A 22,036-nucleotide genomic window follows, 5' to 3' on the forward strand; every position below is an offset into this window, starting at 1 on the left:
ATTGTGCGAGACAACCTTTCCAATCACAATGGAAGGGATTAGTAAGCAGGTGCTCTTTTTCCCAAGGGAGAGATATGTGGGAAGAAAGAAACCATCTTCCTTAGGACTCCCTAGCACCAGAGTATTAGGCTGTCTGCAATGGCAGGGGCAAGTCTATGAGAACAAACTGCTCTTAGAAACAGGAATTTTTTTTTTCATATATGGCAGTTTTTCATTTCTAAGGTTGGTTGTCATTTTTATGGAAGGAAATAGATTTCATTCGGTATAAATTGTCTTGTGAAATGCCAAAAAGATCTGGACATAATTCCTAGAAAAAATTTATTTATAATTTACAAGCAATTCCATCAACAGACACATTGACCTACAACCAGCGTAAAACCCCCTCCAAATCCAGATCAACCACACAGCCAACTAGAGACAGCACTGACCTTCAACCAACCCATGCAAGCCATCCCCACCAGTTCACCTCCCAATGAGTCTGACCTGATGTAACCTACCCATCACAAGACCCTCACTTGTCACAGCCCACACCTGAAGCCCAGAAGAACACTGACTCTGACATCCCCTAAACTCCGCTGAAGATGTTACCTAGTCTGGTAACGAAATATTCAAAAAGCTCAGAGAATGACCACCCTCATCCAACACCAGAGCTACAGATATTCGCCACTATTGAAAAAGAATTTATTCTCTTTTGGGGGGAAAATCAGCAACAAGTTACATTTTCCAATTATTTTAGCAATGTTACCTGAATAGTTTTCACCTTTTGACATTTTTCTCCTCGTGTATGGATTGCATGGTTCATCAGCTTTCAATAAAATATTGAATGAAACTAAAAGGGTTTGAGCAAAATCTAGACCATTCTTCCCAACTACTGGCTATGCTTACTACAAATTCTGCAACAGGCATCACTTGGATTATTTAAACTCTCAGGCCAATGTTTCACCGAGAGTTTCCACTTTCACTGAGTTTCCAAGTTCCAGAAAATAATCACAGAAGAATTGCTTTGTGCTAAAAAGTTGGTGTAGCTCCATTAAGTGCCATACTTTGCACACACACACACACACACACACACACACACACACACACACAGAGAGAGAGAGAGAGAGAGAGAGAGAGAGAGAGGGAGGGAAGGAGGGAGGGAGGGAGGGAGGGAGAGAGAGAGAGAGAGAGAGAGAGAGAGAGAGAGAGAGAGAGAGAGAGAGAGAGAGAGAGAGAGAGAAATATGTAAGACAAACATAGGGAGGATGTCTTAAGCAGGCCCCATTCAGAAGATCCCCAAAACAGTTTGCTGGGTTTTTCGTAACACTATCAAAACTGTTAATCTACCTTAAGGGGGGGGAGGGGGGAGAGCAGAAGAGAGGGATACTGCACTGGGCTTTTACTCTCTAAGTCTAATTGTTAGTTTTTTCATAGGAACCAGCAGGGAACCCCATATGAAGCCTCTGTGGGGTTCCCGAGCAGAGCATCCAATGCCTTGTGTGACTCTGCATGTAGATGAAGGAAGCCTTTTGGGTTGCTGTGCTGTTACTGCTCCTTTCTCAGAGAAATGCTTTTTTCTCTGGCTTGGCTCCCTGCTGGGCCAGCGTTTTTTTTTCAATCTTCCACTCTTTTTTCCCCTCCCCCCCTCCGTGCTTGTAAAAATCCTCTCCTCTCCTTGCAAAACCCCTGGAAACATGGAAAAATAAAAAAGCTCAGAGAGATGGATTTATTTTGTTTCTTTTATTTTGGAAAATCTACACTAATTTTAATAAGCTTTTAAAAAAATCTGTATAAGAGAATATACAAATACATGAATACAGATCACATGTATGGAGGGAAAGAACTGGATTTTTCTTTCTTTCTCTGGATTGATTTTACAAAGCTGAAGAATGCCCCACATCTAAATAATGTCTGTCTGTTTGTCTGTCTAAACACATACATACACACCACTCAGTAGGTGTGTGTGTGAGTGTACATACATACTGTACATATAAGCAAGCGCAATGGCTTAATGGTTAAAAATGTTGACCTTGTCACCTGGAAAGCTAATAGCCCAAGTTCAAAACCCAAGTGTTGCACAACATTCATAAGCTCCCATTCTTACCCCACCTCCTGTCCACCTAGCAGTTCAAAAGCATGGAAATGCAAGTAGATAAATAGGTACCACTTTCGTAGGAAGGTAACATTATTCCATGCGCTTCTGGCGTATAACCATGCTGGCCACATGGCCACAGAAAATGTCTTCAGACAATGCTGGCTCCCTCGGCCAAGAAACGGGAATGAGCACTACACCCCCGAGTCAGATACGACTGGGCAGGGAAACTTTTACCTTTACACACACACACACACACACACACACACACACACACACACACACACACACACGAAGTACAGCTCTACCTATAGAGACAGCAGAAATATCTCCCTGATTAACTGTTTTCAATTGTTTATAGTAATACCCAATGAAAAAGTAAAGCCTGAAAGCCCTCATACAGCAGCTTCATAATGATATTACTATGCATAGCAACATATATAGAAGCATGCCAGTATGCAGAATAATGTATGTTGAATTATTTTCCTCGCTAATGTCTCAGAACTCAGAAATGCTAATTTTCTCCTTAATTCATACCGAAAAAAATTAGATAAAGCAGAAAGACAAACTGACTTCCCATCCAACATAAAGTATACTTAAAACTCTTTTAATTTGAAAGGGCAAAAAAAAAAAAAAAAAAAGGCTGCTCTGTAAATGCTTCACCTCTTTTATATGAAATTGTTTCACTGCTCTTTAAAGACTTTAAAGACCTTGGATTAGAACATAGCTCAGCTTACAAACATTTTGACTTGTTGCAAGACAGGGTACTTACATTAGGTGGTGCTTTTTTCAACAACACCAGAAGAGCCTGTAACACCAGGTTGGAGAAACGTGGCCCAATTGGAACATAATCTGAAAGTTTAAGATAACAAAATAACAATACATATATTTACATAGCTCATGAAAAATCATACAGAGTGGCAACAAGTTCAAATATTGTTGCGTTTCAAAGTTTGGTCAGGTCAGTTATACTCTTCCAAGTGTGGTATTAAGATAACTAATGCTCCAATAGGTGTTACTAAAGAATTCCATTTGAGCCTTGCTACTGCCTAACACCAGCCACAACAGCCCTTCTTTTCATAGAAAACCATGGTTTTGCCCCAATCTCATGTGATTGCGCTGTTCTTCACAGATATTTCTTTTACAGGCATTCTCACCAAGAAGCCGTTCAATGTCGTCCACCACCACACAGCTGAGCTGGGACTTATAAGCATCATCAAAGATCTAAACATCAGAAAAAAGAACAGCAAAGAATTTTGTTAATGATGCCTTCAAGTAAAAATAAATAAAGCTTTGCCTCTTGGAACTTAAAAGATTTAATTTCTATCAAATTCAAGTTTTAGTTTAATTGTTTTTTTAAAAAAGCTTTTTAACAAATTGTAATATTACGAAGGGAGAAATTGATTTCTATACAAAACACATTCTAAAATTAGAGATTAGGAAAAATATTATATTATAGATAGCTAGTAATTTTGTTTCCCTTCTTTGAAGGGTTCATTAATATTGGAAATTTTTGAATGGAACCACTCAAAGTTTGGAAAATTATTCTATTTCTTAGAATGCTACCCCTATGCCATGTAAAACGTGCTGAAAATATTTTTTAAAAAATATCCATTTCCTCAGATTTGGAAGATGTTACCTGTGGCCCATCCACATTCTTAAAATTATTTTTTCCTTTGGTTTATCAAGAAATGGTTTTTTTCTTGCTGCATATATAGATATGTATCTTTCCTTACACAGAAATGTGAAGACCTCTTATTTAGATATACTAGATTTTGTACTCTGCATGACTCTTTTAGCAGAGTCACAGATTAAGTGAATTTGGCTCAGTTATACACACCACCACCACCACCAAACTTCTCTGGGGTTTTCCCAAGTATTCCAGTTTAATATCCTACATTTTATTATTTTATGTGACTAACCATAATTATCATTATTCACTCTCATAATATCCAGAAAATAACAATGAATTTCAAAATATTACTCTACTGTAAATGATTTTTTCTCCAGTTATTGGAAGCACTGTATTAAATAACATTATGAAACTGAAAAGAAAATAAGATAATTTACATTAAGCTAAAAAAAATGACATCCCAATTTGCAATTCAGAGAATAGCTGTAGACTATTCCAACAATCTGTTGTACTTCAGACAGATTCTGTCTTCATGGATCTTTTTCATTAAATGCGGCCAAAAGATTTGACATCCCCCCTCCCCGCTTCCCAAATCCCAGTTTGCAGTAGAGTAAGTTGAAATTGATTACAAGTAAATGACATCCAGCAACCTTTATTCCATAGACACTTTATTTTTGATGCATGACTCTCATTATTTTTCTAAATAATAAAACAAATGAAAACGGCATGGGGATAATTATTGCTATCCGTTAGAAGTTAAAAGACACTATTGGATTTCAATGATTTTTCAGGCAAAATATTTACTTAGGCTATTTGAATGGGTAAAAGTACTGTTTGACTGTTTGACCAGGAAGACCCTATTTCTGAAAGGCAGATACAAAAATCCGAATTTTTAAGATTATCATGCAAGTCCCCAAAAGTGTATCCAGTATAGCTTTAAGATGAGAACTGGGAATTACCAGTACAGAAGCAATATCTAATTATTTTTAATTATTAGCTAAAACTAATATTTAATCCAACAGGCCTGATTAACACGAGTAACTTCCAATCTATCTGAAATATATTAATTAGGGAAAAACTAGAAAGCTAAAACTAATATTTAATCCAACAGGCCTGATTAACACTGGTAACTTCCAATCTACCTGAAATATATTCATTAGGGAAAAACTAGAAAGCTATGAGTTCTCTAATGTGGCAATATAAAAGATGGGATTTGACCAAGCAAAAAAAATTCCTGAAAGGGAGAGTCACTGACACAGGATGGTAACCAGATGTCAGTTTAGCACCAAAGCTAAGTCTTAGAAACACTCTTTTAGCACCATGCCAGGTAGTTATTAATAATCAATAATAAATAACAGATATCACAGAATATTTGTTCTGGTTAGATTCAATGCATTCCCTTCAGACGTTATTGACAGTAAATATAAAAAAATTCCTTTCCATGAATGATTTTGCCTCAGTGACCTCCACATTGCAGAGGATGTTTAGCAAGCGCTGCTGCACTCAAAAACGGGGGGGGGGGTTACATTTATTTATTAAATTCACATGCCACACATTTCTCTGATAAAATGACTCTGGGCAGCTTAGGTAAATAGAAAAACAGTTGAAAATTTAAAATTATGCAAATTCAAAATGTTAAAACTATGAAAAAAACCTCAGGAACGAAGAGCCAGATGGAATAAGGGATGGGGTCTTCTTACCCCATCAGCCGTCTCCAGCAGTGAGAACTCCCTTTGGAGCACCAAGCTAACTGGCAAAACCAAGTTGTAATACCCTTTTGGAAGGCCAAAAGGGTGGGTGCAGTTTTCACCTCCAGTGGTAGAGTGTTCCACGGAGTTGGGATCAAAGTGGAAAAGAATCTTCTCTTTGACCCTGCCTTCTAGGATTCCTTGGCAAACAGTGTCTGTATACACACCTCTTCTGTTGGCACAAGAGGAGAGGGCTAATACTATTGGGGTGAGATGGTCACTCCTCAAATTGCCAATGTAGAAGTCTCATTCTCAGAATTACAGAAAATACTAGATTGCAGTTATTGCCTCAAAGCAATCCTATATGCTATGAAATACTGATATCCCTAACATAATATTTCATAGCACACTTTAAGATAATAATTGCAGTCATCCTTTATTATTATTATGGATCCTCTCACAGTCAGCCAGATGTTCAGGCTGGATTTGGCATTTCTGCCTACCTATTGAGTCTTTTCCACGGATCTATATTATGATGATGGTGATGTTTATGCCACTTTCATTTGCTTTATTATTTACAAAATATGTGCAGTCTTACATGAAAAACAAAGTATCTGGACTATGGAATAAAGAAAAGTGAATGCCATTTAACTGTGTCAATTTCAATTTATTTCAGGATAAATTGGGATTCTTTGGGAAAAAATGCAGTCTACCAATATTTTGGCAAAGTTGTACATCCACTAGGAGAGTTTGAGGAAATTTCCCCCAACAGTGAAATATCACATCTTAAAGGTGGCTGATGAGTTAACAGGAAATCCTGCCTTCTACCCCCCCTGCCATGCATTCTGCTTCCTCCTCTTTCCCTCCCTCCCTCCCCATCTTTTAATTGTAATTCTATTTTTCATTGTAATTTCCGTTTTTATTGCTTTAGAAATATTTATCTTTTATTATTTTTATCTTTTAATGCTATAGGCCACCCAGAGTCACTTTGAAACAATATGTGTGGCAAGTAAGTAAGTAAGCAAGTGAGTAAGTAAGTAAATAAATAAATATCTGTTTTAGTTTTTGGAATATCTTTTCCTTTGCTACAATAAAGCTATTTTCGTACTCATGTTTCTGATTTTAATTCAAAGTTACATAGCTAATTTGTAAAACTATTTAACAAATTGTTAGACATAGAGAGAGCAGTAGAGAAAAATGATTAAGTAATATATCAGAAAAATTGATTAATAAAGAACAGATTAGTAGTTATACCTTCTTAATTGCCTGGCACTTGGCAGTTTCTGAAAAGCCAATCATCTTATCAGGAGAACAGATCTTGATGAAGGGGAAATTAGATTCTTCTGCAATCTTTGCAGCTAAAGCTGTTTTCCCACTATGTGGGGGACCTGTTGGCAAAAATATTCCAGGGATAGACAAAAGGAATAGCATATCTTGCCAGTGTTAAAAAGAGAAAGTCTCTCCATGAAAACTGAAGACACATGGAAGAAAAGGTCTCTTATTTGGCTGAAATTTACATACATGTTCAAGTTCTTAAAAGAGCTATGAACCTAGAAAGTTCATTGAGACACAAATCACTTTTAATACCAAACCATGTGTGCTAACCTTTAGCAACTTGTTTGTTTCCCTGACGCATTGCCTCTTGGGACAGAACAGAGATTTTGTCAACATATATGTACATCTAATCCACTCATCAACCTCCATTATCTGCTTGAAATTACACAAAGGATGTACATATAATTTTGAAGTTTCTTAAATTTATGGTGTCAGGAAGGAAGATGGTTCAGAATTTTATCAACTCTGTTAATTTGAACGTTTGCTTGATCTGTCATTTATTGTGCAGAAATTGTAATGGGTTTGAGGCTAACATATTCCACTGTTACTACATGGATATGTAAAGCATTACAAGGCCTCCTTTCTTGACAGTTTTTATAGCATTGAAGTTTCAGGCTCTCCTGGATAAAATTAATTAATTAAGCAAAGCTATTACAAACTGAGTGAAGACTTAGTGATCCTCCTTTTGGATAATCTACTCCTAGAATCAGACAAGGACAATGCTTCATTGTTGCTTTTGATGAAACTCTTATCAGCTTTTGATATAATAAATACTATATTTTTTGGATCACCTCTTTCACAGTTCTAAGCTCTATATCTATCTTCATGATTTGTACTCAGACACATAAATCTTCTAGAAGTTTTAAGAAGATAGAGCAAGATAGAGAGTATGTATTATTTTAACCATAACATCAGATAGCAGTTAGCACTAATCATATGTGCAAAGCCACTTCAATGGTTCCCAGTTTGCTTGTTCACTATTAAAAACCATGTTATAGCATTTTAGATATCACAACAAATATGATTTGAGGTGATGCTGAATTAAGTTTCTATAAGGTGTTAAGAGAGAGAAGAATATACCAATCCAACTCTCTTTTCTCACAGAGGTGCCAGAATCCCCTTTTATAATCTAATATAACACTAATAATCTTCCTTTAGAAATCATATAACATTCCAAATAGAAGCAAGCTCTCTCAAGCCCAGTACTTTTTCTAGAAGCAGACCACATTTAATCCATCCTCTGTAGAGCAAGTAACATACCTTCCAAAAGAACACTGACCAAGGGAGTACGATCACTATTTTTGGCCTGCTGAACAAGAAGCTCCCCATCATCCAGCACCCGAGTAACAGGGTCACCCCATTTAATAATGCCATTCATAACATAACTTGCATAATCTTCCTGATTGGTCCCAAATGCCTGTGGTTAGAAAGAAACAGATGTAGTAAAGCAAATAATGAATAACTGCCTCCATTTCCAAGAGTAGGAATGATGTGAAATAGTTCTCCTGTTTAGCAACTGAAATAATGAAAGACACACTCACTGGCTTAATGTCATTCTCCAGTGAAGCCAAAAAGTCTCCCCTTGTCACCTGTAGAGATTCTGCTTTTTCCATATCAACTTCCACCTTAGTGCTGGCCTAATGAAAATGGGAGATGGCGCATTAATAAGGTAGCCAACCAAGGTGTAAATTCAAAATAGATCTACAAAGCTCAAATAATGGAACTTTCAAGAAAAATCTCAAGTAGTCTGTTTCTCTTTAAATTAAAAGAATAAATATATATATCTATATATTTTTTTTAAAGAATCTCTAAGAAACGATGTATCAGAATAGAATTCATGAGTGTAGGCGGCAAAATAAAAGAAGCAAGAAGTTTAAAGTACATTAAGAAACATAGAAACTGGTACATGTCTGATGAGAAAAAAAAGGACTGTAAGAACAAAAAGGCATGGAGTGGTATAAAAATGTTTGAAATAAATTAGTTTAATTATTTCACCTTTTCTTTTTATCTCCAGCTTTATGTCATAGAAATAAATTAGTCATGCTATTTACAGTATTTCTTTACTGCATCTTGCATAAATAATATTAGTTATTTCAAAAAGGAATAAATGAATAAGTGTGTACATGTGCCTGCCTGCATTCATTCCTTTCTATTTGCTTCTGTCTATCCCACTAGTTGAGCAGAATGTATAATTTGAGCTTGGACCTTTCTACTCCACATTCATAAAAAATCCCCAGCATTTTCTCTCTTATACCCTTTCACATCACATCCCTTATAGAAGATTTACAATTCTTCCTTGTTAAGTGCCCAAGATAGTGGGAAGATACTGTGGTGGGGCATACGAGGACTGCAGTTAAGATGACTAATGTGAGAGTGCATAAAATCTTTCTATGTACATAAAGCCCAATCCATATTTCCAAGTCTCCTCTAAAAGTAAAATAAATAAGCCCATTACAACATTAAGAAAGGAGATGGTGAGGCTTCCGGTTCCAGGTTGCAGTGGTGTGGTCGAGCTGAGTTTCCTCCGCCGGTAGACCCCTGAGTGGGTTGAAAAGTCGCTCTGGAGGAGTGACTACTGTTGAGGAGGCTTCTCGGATGACTGCAGAGGGCGTCATCGTCTTCTGCAATCCGAGTATCTCCTTTGGGCCGATGGAGTAAAGATCGGTCAGTAAAATGGCCAATCATTTAGCTGCGTCAACCATAAGCCATAAGATCATCTAAGCAAAAAGACCCGCCGTGGAAGATTCGGTGAGACCTTTTTTTTACCTCTACTTCTTTTTATTGTTCCTGTGAAAAGCTTTTGGGGGGGGGGGGAATTATTTCCCTTTTTGTTGAAGCAGCGTTTTAGATGGGGGAAGATAAGCTTATGAAAAGGATTAAATTAATTTTTTTTCTAATGGCTGATTTTATTTTTGGATATTGGGGAACCCCAAGAAACTTTTTTATAGAGATTCAACATGCCAACTATTTGGAGACTACTGTTTTCTTTTATTTTTATGGTGTCTGGAAAGACTGAATATTTGACTAGCTTTGATTATCCTTTGGGGGACATCTTCTGGCGAAACTACTTATGGCACTTGTTATTTATTTTTTTTTTCTCTTGGAATTTGAGTTTGGCCTTCAAATTAGTACAAAGGAAAAAGATAAAGAAGCCTGGGAAGAGGCTGATTTCTTTTAAATATAGGCTCCCCCAAAAGGACAATGTCTTTAAATATGATAGAAATGGAGGAAACCTGTTTAGACCTTATATATAAGTACATATTGGACAAAATCCTGGAAAACATGGAGATGATAATTGCCTACACAAAGGAGATCTCTTTGCAACAACAAGTCAAAGCACAAGGCTTAAGTAAGCACTTTGGAAGCCAAGAAATAACAGAGCGGGTCTATACTCAAGAGACTTGTTCCCAGCCCACTGAGACGGAAGAAGCAAATTTACATTTGGATCATCAACTGATACTGGAAAAAAGTCTTGATGCTAATGAACAAATGACTTATAATAAGGAAATGGAGGATCTTACTCCAGAAGGACAAGCCAACTTGCAGACACCATCTGACTCTTTGACAGAGAAAAAAGTATCAGAAGAAAAGCAAAACTTGACTAAAGAGGACTATACATTATTTTATCTACAATCTACTAAGAAAATGACTTCAACTAAATCTTATGCAATTTTAAAAAAGATGGGAAATGACGTTCAGCTACGAGTGATTGAGAATAGTTATAATTCTTATACCAACCTAATAAAATGGACAATGGGAGACTCCCTTTTGGTGTGCACATTAAGGCAAGAGACAATGGGAGGTCTATTTGCGGAACTAGAGACTTGACTATGGAAACCCATTTGGAATAGAAAGAAACGCAGAATAAGATATAAACATTAAATTAGAGATTAGTTATGGGTGGTAAAGGTCTTATAGCGGATTGATTTGGATTTTGTCAAAAGGGAGGCCATTATGAATTGATTTAGAATTTAATAATGAATTATAGTAAGAATATGTTTTTTTTTGAATGATAGATTATTCTCTTCTTTCTTTTTTCTCTTGCTTTCTCTTTTTCTTCTTTGCTTGTTTTTTTCTCTTGGTTTATTTAGGTCCCTTTCCTTTTGTGCAAACTTTTTCTTTTTTTCCCTTGTACTTTTTATATCTTTTTAACATTAGAGATGATATAATGAGAAAAGGATTGAAATAATGGAAGAGATGAATTTAATAATTGGAGAATTACTGAAAAAAAATAGAATACAGTTGAGAAATGTAAGAATCTAGTTATGAAAATAACATGTTTAAATAAGGGAAATTAGGGGTACCTGAATAGTAAATAAATATGTTAGTTCAAGTTTAAATATTTAAAAAATTAACAAAGCATAAAACAGGCTCTTATGGGATAGATAATGAGTTTTTGCAAACATTGATTAATGGAATTTATGTGTAGCGATATATTAATGAATGAATTTGTTTTAGAAATGTATTAATTTGATTATAATATTTTAAACAAATAGAGAGTGTTAGTTTAAGTTTTAAAGGATAGATAATGAGCTGCTGAAAATTTTTATTGATTAATGGAATTTGTATCTAGAGATACACTAATGAATGAATTTATTTGAGAAATGTACTAATTTTATTATAATATCCTAAATAGAGAGGAAAATTTTAAGGAATACTGTGTGAGCTTTATATTTACAATGTTACTTTTGTTTTTTAATTTATTACCCTTTCTCCACGTTGGTTCTCAAGCCTTGTTAGTGTAAAATGGAAAACTAATAAAAACTGTTTAAAAAAGAAAAGAAAAGAGATGGTGCCAAAGAAATGTGCAGAAGCTAACTAGCTTCATAAGTGATTCTGAACTGGGGAAGAAGGGGGTGACTTGATAGAACCAGGGAAAGTAGATCAGCACCATGGAATCTGCCACTTTGTGGAGTTGCCATAGTAAAAACTTTGTTCTGCTTCAGATTTTAGATCATCTTTAAAATATGTTTTCCTTCATTTTTATAAACTACAAGGGTCTCATCCCTCCCCAAATTCATCTGCACAGCATACACACTAAGGCTATGTGTTCCAGGATGCATTCCAAGCCCAACACCTGTTACAGTCACAAGCTAACAAAAATCAGCATTTCAACACTGTCCAATATAAAAAACTAATTTAGCTTGTTTCAACTAATCTCTAATTTACTCATCCTGACATTTCACATCTGACATCACTCATTTCTTGCTTAGAGCCCAGTGACCTTTACAACTAAAAATGGAGAAAAAGAAAACAAGAGAAAGGAAAGAGAGAGAAACACTCCAAAGAATATCTCAGTCTGAAATCACGCCTTTGGGAGCTAAGTAATGAAACTATTGTAGATGTTTACCCTCTTGGTGCATATCATAATTCATGATACTGTATGAGTAAAATCTAATCCCATTTCAATATCTAATAGTAGACCAGGACAATATTTGATGAAACTTCATAAATAAGGAGACAAATGTTTGATATAATACAAAGAAGATACAATCTATTTCATACATCCTACCAGTGTATCAATCAGCCTATATATTCAAATGTGCATGCTTTTTGCCTTGTGTACTGTTATATTTTTTGTCTCTTTGTCAAATGAACAACATTCCATTAGGTGAGCACAAGCACAATTTTGCACTGAATTTCTTTAAAAATCCAGCCCACAAGAGCAGACAGCCAAGTGTTACTTTCAAATTGGAAATAACTGAAAAATAGGTATGCATAACATTATATGAAGGAAACATTCCAACCCCAGATTGTTCCCAAATGGAAGTTAAAGTAGCTCCAAAACATGTCCATTTCAGAATTGGAACATTCCATGACAGAATCTCACAATACCATCATTTTCCCAGTCATGTTTAATATGTATGTACGTACTCAGTCTTATTATAGCACTTAACAAAGGTGAACCCTGCCTTCAACAGTTAGCCTTAATATCTGGAAACTAGCAGGTAAGAAAAAAAGCTTGGGACAATGGTGCTCAAAAAACTAAGAAAGGAAAAGATGTAGCTGTTGTATCATGCTTCCTAAATGATGTAGATTAAATAAATGGGGCTATTTATTTAATCTCAGATTACAGCAGAAGAAACTGCTGGCTTCAATATTCTTTCATCTTTTTTTTGGTCCCCAGAAATAACATGAATCACCCTTGAAAACTATTTTTACTTGTTAAAGTTTTCTTCCCCTACAACAAATCTGAATCAAGAATGAGGGGAAATATTGATCATTTAAGGATTTATTTTGCCTTTTAGGTTAACTCTTGAATTCTTTATAATTAAGCAAAACTCATAAGAAGAATAAAAGAGGAAGTGGCATAAGGAGGCAGGGTCCAAGTTCAGATCTACTGCCATCTGCAGAAATTGAGTAGTGCTAAGGAGGAACAAACCTTAATATGTCTGTTCATAGCTGTGGACTGGGCTGCCCGAACCAGACCCTCAAGTTCAGCACCACTAAAGTTCTTTGTCTCTACGGCCAGCTCTGTAATATCCACATCTGAAGCCAGCAGTTGGTGAGTTCGCATCCTTGATGTATGGATATTGAGAATCTGCATTCGACCTTTTTCATCAGGCAAGCCTAAACAGAATAATTATTATTTTGCTTTAAATCATTTTTTTCATAATGATCTTTTATGTAGTGTGTCTGCAATTTCCAACATTTCTTGTCAAGATCTTAGCTGGGAAATTCTAGAAGCAATTGTCCCCAATATCTATGGAGACAGCCATATTGGGAAAGGCTCTTTAGACATTATCTCTTTCTCCCATGATTGCAATATTGTAACAAGCTAAGTAATAACCTTTTTTTCCCCAAACCCCAGTCCTCTAAGCATTCCATTTTAAAGAATGGAAAATGGGATGGACATTGCACTTCATTTTCAACCAGAATGCAACGGAGATTTCTGAATCATTTTGTTACATTTAGGCACAGATAATGTCTGACTGGAGAGTATGGACACATGCAATTTTCTTAACAACTTTTGCAATTGCTTGGGGTGTTTTTGAATTTCCCAGTCTAGACTTTTGCCCTGATATTTCTTATGAGTGTCCTATCCAAATCACATTTGTACTTCCCATATTTACATGCTATGGATGGATATAGTTTAAACTTCTGTAGCTGTATCTACCTGTAATATCCAAACTTTGGAAACTTGGGAATAAGAACAAGCCAATATGTGAAAGGAAAAATTAAATGCCTTTCTCTATTGCTGAAATTGGAAAAGATAAAAGAATGCAAGCTCAAAACTTGTTGAAGCTTGGTGTTCTTCTAATATAAGAATTCAACCATTTCTGCATGATCACATAGAAGGAAAGACAATTTATATGAAGCCAAACTAATGGCTTGTGAGCTGTAGTACATGCTACTTTTGTCTTCTGTTTTTGCCTTTGTTCAATCTCTATGAGTATTTTCCAGTTATGGGTATCATGGTTCTGTTAGTGTAATGTTCAAGAGAATCCATATTGCACATCTTCCTTGTTCAAGTTAATATAAATTATGGAGAGAGGACTTTGGCCATAGGACCATATGCACCAAGTTATTTCCTACCAAACTTTCTAATGCCTACCATTTGTTTGTGGGTTTTGATAATAACTGCTGCCCTGACTATTTACCAATCTCCATTTTTACTTCCAGTCGTCCAGGTCGTAAGAGTGCTTCATCAATCAGGTCTGGTCTATTGGTCATACCTGGACATTAAAAAGAAATTATTACTAGAATGAGTCCAGATACTATATCTGATTCTTAGGTTAGCTGATTGAGCCTTCTGGGCAGCAAGCAAACAATCCTACTCAATTGTTGTATCTTTCCATTAAGCAAAAGAGGCAAATCAAACATAGCATTCCCACCAGAAGTGATAATGTTCTATTTACCTTTTATTTACTATGTATAAGGAGATCCCAAAAGGATCTCAAAAGTTGTGTGTGTGTGGGGGGGGAGCTATCTAATCATATGAGAGAAAATGAGGAAGATGAAAAGGGGTTGTTCCAAGACTTGAACTGCGATTCATCTAGCAATGTCCAAAGTTCCAAAATATGCTTCAGGGATATGTTGCTGCATCTGATATCTGTGAGTTGCTGTCTCATGTTATATTATTCAAATAAATGAACACATGGATAGGATCATAGCTAATATGCAAAGTAGTCTGCATGAAACAAATATTAGTTACATTATGATGGTGAAAGAGAGAGAGAGAGAGAGAGAGAGAGAGAGAGAGAGAGAGAGAGAGAGAGAGAGAGAGAGAGAGAGAGAGAGAGAGAGAAAGAGAGAAGACAAGAAAAGTACCACCATCTTGCCTTGTACCCCCACGAACATAAAGTTAAGGAACTGGTTCTTCCACCAATATTATTCCTTGGGTTTGTTCTCAGTTTTTCTTTTCCAAGTAGTAATCACAACTTTTTAATACCTTTTTTTGTTTTCCATTTTATCTCTTTTAGTTATCTATTTAAATATTACAATTTAAAATCTTCCTTAAAAAACAGTAGTGTAAAAATTTACTGCAAAAGATCCCTTTAATAAAGAATATAAAAAGTTAAGAATCAGTCAGTTAAGGGTTAATAATTCTTATGGCTGAATATACAGTAAATAGCTCATAATGTATTATTTTAGTTTTGTTTTATCCTGTCCAGATTAACTTGCTATGACATTGGCGGCTATATTAATAAGAAAAATAAAATAAATAAATAAATAAATAAAGATTGATTTTCTTTTTTTATTAACTGATACGCTTTATAAGTTTTGTTATTTTTGTTGACTACAGTTACTTATTATTATATTAATTAACCCTGTTGAATACTTGTATCCGGACAATAGTTTCCTTGCTAAAGCGTGGAATGTTATTGCGGGCAACCCCATTGTTGTACCCATTCCCCTCCTAATCCCTTCCCTGAACCCTATCCCAAATCCCACTACCTATAATGATCCTTGTTTTCCCTTACCCTGATAAAACTTAATAAAATATTGAAAAAAATAATAATAATTTCCCTATCAAACAAGATAAATCATCTAGTTTAATATCTTGTCTAAGGCTCTGCACTTTTGTTTTAGTCTCAAGACTCTGAGAGTGATATATTCACTCTTTGCAACCAGAAATATCTTGCATCCATGTCTCCCTGCAATATGTCAAAGATATGGCAAGGTCTCCCTCTCAAGTGAGCCCAAGAGAACAAGTAAACTGCATACCAATTACTAAGATATTGTTCAACTGTTCAACACCATCAATTTTGGACAAGAGCTGGTTCACAACAGTGTCATGGACGCCAGTGCTGCCGGCCATACTCCCTCTTTGTTTGCAGATAGCATCGATTTCATCAAAGATGATGATATGAACACCACTATTTGCCCCAAGCTGATGAAGAAAAATCAAAATATGTCATTAAACTATTGTCATCCTTATTCTAATAGCTATCACAGTGCAATGTTTTAAGGAATACAGAGTAAAAGTAAAGCATTTGAGCTTGAAAAGAACAATTCCATTCTAGCTGTAATAAAGGGAAGAAACTTTCAATATTTGTTTGGTATAAGGCTTATGGCCACAAATAAAGCATGTATTGTGGACCCATTCCCAGTTCCAGTATTCCAGAGCAGTTCAATTAACAATAGACTAATTCATATTAAGATTATGAAGGGCACTAAAAATCCCTTAGGAAATAGAATATTGCAATATATATTCAGAATTATATGTACATACAGAATTTTTTTTTTTAGAACTAGACAATCCATGACTGTTACAATTATTGGGTCATCCTTTCAAAGATATTTCCTTGCCTAAACAGAGAAACAAAATGACATGGTAGGATAGGCAAAAAAGCAGTGACAGCAGGAGTGACTTCCAACTTCTGTTGGCTTTCCCACTGACTTTACTTGTGGGAAGCTGGCATGGAGCATCAGAAATCACAATCACATGACTACAACTAACTTAGTGATGCTGCAGCATCCAGAGCTTTGTAAATACAACTGATGAGAAGATCCTTGAAATTTCAATTACAGTAGCAGTAATGACAGTACTACAAAGGCAGTAATGGGTCCAAGATTATACAGTAGTGGTTCTCAACCTGTGATCTGCAGACTCTTGGGATCCACAATATGGTCACAGGGATTCCACAAAAGCTGGAAGAAATGTTATGATTTAAATCTTGAGTTAAGTCTTGGGGGTTCATAGTCATGGTCCATGACCACAAAAGGTACTTAAGGGGGTAGGATCCATAATGAAGAAAAGGTTGAGAACTACTGCAATACAGGATTCTTTCCTTCCAATAATGACAAGCCATGCAAGTCCTAAGTCACCCTCCAATTACAATAATCACACTTATAGCTGGCATGTGCTTAATTATTTTTCAGGGTTTTATGCTGCTATAATCAATCGATTCCCAGAGTCTTACAAAACTTTAATCCAGTATCAAGGTTAAAAACATCAACATTGGCCAAAACCATTAGTAAAATATTTATAACTTGTCACCCTCAGTAAACATGCAGCATCACTCTTTTGGGAGCAGTAATCTTTCATTCCATCTCTACAGTTCTTACATAGTCAGGGCAGCATGGTCCAATGCACTAAAAACAAGGATAGGATTGTCTTCATCTCCAGAGCAGAGGAGAGGGATCTTCATTGAAAATGCTTACACTTTCCAGATATTGACATTGTCTCAACAGAGACTTGTAGCAAATCTCCCCTCTTGGAATTCACTGGAGGGGCATATTGCATGAAATGTATGTCTTAACACATAACTGAAAGTGATAACCAATATCCTGAACAGTGGCTGGAAGCTAAATGCTCCCTAGTACAGCTCCTATAATAAAAGTCTTACATGCACAAAATCAAGCTAACTGCTACCCATGTGGTTACCAGATGGTCTTCAAGGGCAGAACTATGCAGTGTAACTTCCAAATGTGAGGTGACAATTACTTAAGGAATGGTCAACAGGCTTCCTGATTCAGAAATGGTTGCAACGGATGTACAAGGTAGAGTTACACTGAGGTCTTCCTTCCTTTTCGAGTAGAAAAGTCCAAGAAAACCTTCAGATAGTAAACCACTTCTGAATAGGACAGAACATGGTTAATGATTATTTCTGGAATCTGACAGCTTCCAAATCTATAACCATCCTCTCTTATTTGGATTAAGTCTACGCCATTTCTTCTCTATTTGGATTCTAACAACATCTAGACTCATAGGAAGAGGACTTGATCCCATCTCGTATTTAGTCCAAGCTGCAAGACAGATGGTCTCCTTTTATTTACATATTAATAATAAAAATAATAAAACATCTGCCTATCCCAGGTCCTTGGAAAGGACTCAATAGGTGAATAAAAATGCCGAAACTTGTCTAAACATCTGTCTGGGGTTTGGTGAAGCTCTCGAACTTTCAAAATGGTTTTGTAACCTTTTCCAGAATAATGGCCATCAGTGGATTGTTTTTTTTTTGTTGTTGTTGAGATCATGACGTTTCTATTGAATTATATTTCTTTTAACGGGAGCATTATGTCCTACTAGAATCTGTAGTGAGAAGTTCACTGTGATAAGGGCATATGGTTTGTAAGATTAATATAAAGGACAGCTGGCCCAAATCAGCTCTGATTTTAAATGAGGTTTTCACATAATTGGCCCTGGTTATTCCTTATTTGAACTGACTAAATGAAGCAAGGGCAGTTTCTTTATAATAGTGGACCAGAATGATGGATACCTTTATTAATGAAAAAATGAAATAAGAATCATCTTTGTTCATTCAGATTCTAGGAATGTTTTAATAATGTTCAATAGCAAAGATTCATAAAATCTAAAATTGGGGAAACACAGAGCTATACAATAGTTGAGCTTTTTAATACTTAGAAAAGTGACAAGGAGGCATGATAGAGTTATAATAGGTGATATTTACCTGCAATAATAGCAAGCAATATGCCTCTAAATAGAATTGTTTGACTGATTGATTAGATGTGTATCCTAACTTTCTTTGAAGAACTTAGTTTCCATAATAGTTACCCTCTGAGGTAAATTAGGTTGAGAGCATATGAAGGGCAGAGAATCACACACTGAATTTTCACAACAAATGGTAATCTCTCTCCAATCCTAGCCCAGTTCTTTAACTAGTATATCAAAGTGGTTCCAGATATTGAAATGCTTTGCTGGAGGATTCTATTGTACTCCTGCAATGTTTACTGACTTCTCAGATCATCTAGCTAGTCACTGTGGGAACAGAAAACAACAATCCTATCTGCAGACAGAATCAACTCTCCTGTCTCAGTCTTCCTCCACCCCATTCTATAGTTAGGGTAGCCAGACACATGGCTACGCTGAATTTCCAAATGAAAAGATTTCTAAAATTGACTGGCAGTCATTGGAATGGATCCAAATTCTTTTCCTTCTAGAATACCCACATTATCAAAACTGTAATCTCATGAGCTACTACATCTCAAACTGCATATCACAGAGGCTGATAAAAATAAAATCTATCTTTGCCATTTCTTTCACTCATCAAGTCAAGTTATTTTTAATTGAAAAAAAAAGATCATTTCTGCCCATTTCTATACTGTTCATAATGGAAGAAAAATGTGCCATATAATGATGTAATATCAAGCCACACATTTCTTAATAATAGATATTATATGACGTGAAGAAAATCAGTGCCACAAGTTGCTCCTGTGGCAGTTAACACATGCTCTGCTGCATCTACAAGCCTGAATCCTAATCCAAACAGAACAACATGTAATTCTTTTCATATTTCTATATTACCCTCTTCTGTTCTTCTTCAGCATCTGCAAAGAGTTTGCGAATGTTGGCCTCTGATTCTCCAACATATTTGTTAAGGATTTCGGGCCCGTTCACAATTTTTGGCTCCCTGGCATTCAGCATTTTGCCAATCTGCCTGGCCATAAGGGTCTTGCCACAGCCAGGAGGGCCATATAAGAGGATACCTTTCACATGTTTGCAACCTAAAAGGAAAGAAGAGAGAATACAATTGTGAAACTAACACAGAAAATTGTTTTTTTGGGAAAGAACATTAATGGGTGCAAAATAGAGAGCAATGTATTATTACCTGCTATTATACCACAATTTATCAGAAAACTGATAATCATATGTATCTTACCAGCTGACTTAGGCTTTCCTCCATAAGTACAATTCAAAATCATGGATATTATCAGTGCTTTTTTTGTAAAAAAAAAAAAAAAGGTGCTGGAACTCACACACGTCATACAACCTGCCTTGCCTACCCTATAAGGTTCCATCCAAAAAAGGTGCCAGAACTCCGTTCTGGGCGTTCTATGAGAAAAAAAGCTCTGGGTATTATTATTTAAAATTACAGACAGCTTTGGATCAGAATAGAACTTATTTCCACTAGCCCAATAAATCTGCAAACTACCCATTTTTGGAGACTGCTAAAGTTACCTTTATCATCTGAGGGGCAAAGGATGATAACAGAACTCTTGCACTGACTCAATTATTTGTTCTTGGCAAAAATATGTAAAGCAAATCATAGTGGAGGCTATAAATTTAGTAAGTGAAAGGAGAGGAGTGACTAAGTCAAAGAGATAGTTACATGACCTTGTTTCTGTAGAAGGAAATCTGAAATTAGTGCTAAAAAGTTTCTTCCTGTAACTGTTGGGAGAGCACATGGTAAATATCCCTCTGATTTCAGTAACTCCTCCAGAATACTTCAGTTCAAGCAAATTAATTCCGTTTTTTGTTTCAGTCACATAATTATTTTCTTGTCATAGATTTTTGTATTTCTTTAGATATCTCAGCATATACTGAAATTAATATTTTATTTTGGGATGATTTTTATTTCTTTTCTGAAAAACTTGATGAATCAAGTTTGTTGTTCTCAAAGCTATAGAGGCTTCTGGAAGGAAATTTCTCCAGAAAGAAATTTCTAAACGTATTTTAGATTGCAAGGAGACATCTTCCTCTTTTCTGTTATTTTGTAATCTATCTCCTCTATTCTAATTAGGCTAAACAATTCAAGGTTGGAACTGGCTCTACCCCAAAGCTTTTTTGTTGCAGGGGAAAGGCAATAGGTGTGCAACCAAATTTTTAAATCTCACATTATACACTTACACAGACACACATCAATTCTAGCAGTCACCTCCAAAAATCACTAGCTATTATGAGATGAAGAAGACTAAGTATTTGGGTGAATACTTTAAAATTTCCATGGCTCATCTGGTTAATTACTAGGTTCAGAATTTGCCAATGTCCTGTATTTTGCCTTTAAAACTACTTTTAACACTTAGTAGCAAAACAATGAACTAAAATGCAGACATTTTCCAAGTTAATCTTTCCAACTACCACAATCACCCCAGGCTACAGCATAAGGAAAATGGGCTGAATGGCTTTAACAAAATATGTCAAAATTCAAGCTAACATTTTTGCACATAATTAAGACCTAATTTTGACATTGGATGTCAAGGAATACTCTGACATCCAGTACTCAGTCTAGTAAACTCCCCCCCACACACAATTATTTCTTGTGTGTAGCTTTCAACTTAATATATTGAAAGATCAAAACAACATTCAACATAAATCTCTCTGCATAATGGTACAGATTACTGTAACTACTGCATACTATCTTACCTCAACCATTCTTAAAGTACTGAAGGACCAGAAAGAAAACAGAAATATTATAGAGAGAAGTATATGTGTTTTTATATTATACTTATAAATACAAATAATTTCTGCACAACCAAAAGAAGTATCTAGAAAATGATGGGTACATAAGAAAATACTAACACTTTCTTTCTGAGTAATCTTGTTTATAAACAATCTCAGTCACCTGAGTCTAGAGCAAATATAGTAAACAGCAATGTTGATTAAGATGAGTGGGCCACTTTCTGATACTAGGTTCTACACTTATCATCTATATGCATGTGAGAGAACAGCTGTAGGTGAGAAGATGAAAAAAAAAATGGACAGGGCCACACCAGAAACAGAGTATGGCTAAGATTTTCCAGTTTTTCCAATGCTTAGAAAAGGCAATAGTGTTTTTTTAACTTTATTCTTTTATGTGTCAACCCTATGCTATGCTTCACGCATTACCAAAATGAGTGTAATGAAAGAGTAAATAAAACACAAACAGAAAATATTTGTGTATTAGGGTATGAAAATAAACTTACTGGGAGATGACTAAAGGGAAGCACTGTCAAAAGGCCTAAATTATTTCTGGCAGCCAAGATTTGGGATCTTTCTGAAGATGCAGATGTTTTAATGTTTTAATCCTATGTTGTTTTATTCTCATATTTGTGGTATTGTATAAGCTGCCCAAAATCATTTAGCAGAAAAATGGGCAGCATACAAATTCAATAAATAAATAAAATGAATTAATAGAATTATAT

At 35.6% G+C, this 22,036-nt stretch overlaps 1 protein-coding gene across 4 annotated transcripts in view; it reads right to left on the bottom strand.

The window, feature by feature from the left end:
* The window catches only part of NSF (N-ethylmaleimide sensitive factor, vesicle fusing ATPase), an 89,655-nt gene that overhangs the window by 11,711 nt on the left and 55,908 nt on the right, over positions 1-22,036 (bottom strand). For all 4 annotated transcript variants that reach the window (XR_005555208.1, XM_039331704.1, XM_039331705.1 and 1 more), the window contains 9 exons: positions 19,440-19,639; positions 15,896-16,061; positions 14,329-14,403; positions 13,110-13,297; positions 8,269-8,364; positions 7,988-8,144; positions 6,647-6,780; positions 3,229-3,295; positions 2,844-2,923 (listed from right to left, as the gene is read on the bottom strand). Coding sequence is in view for 3 of the 4 variants with exons in the window: in XM_039331704.1 (XP_039187638.1) it covers positions 2,844-2,923; positions 3,229-3,295; positions 6,647-6,780; positions 7,988-8,144; positions 8,269-8,364; positions 13,110-13,297; positions 14,329-14,403; positions 15,896-16,061; positions 19,440-19,639 (1,163 nt within the window). In the remaining variant the exon portion in view is untranslated. The remainder of the gene's footprint in view (positions 1-2,843; positions 2,924-3,228; positions 3,296-6,646; positions 6,781-7,987; positions 8,145-8,268; positions 8,365-13,109; positions 13,298-14,328; positions 14,404-15,895; positions 16,062-19,439; positions 19,640-22,036) is intronic.

Source organism: Crotalus tigris, unplaced genomic scaffold, assembly GCF_016545835.1.
Source record: "Crotalus tigris isolate CLP2741 ecotype Arizona unplaced genomic scaffold, ASM1654583v1 scf7180000024437.13266115, whole genome shotgun sequence".
Taxonomy (NCBI): domain Eukaryota; kingdom Metazoa; phylum Chordata; class Lepidosauria; order Squamata; family Viperidae; genus Crotalus; species Crotalus tigris.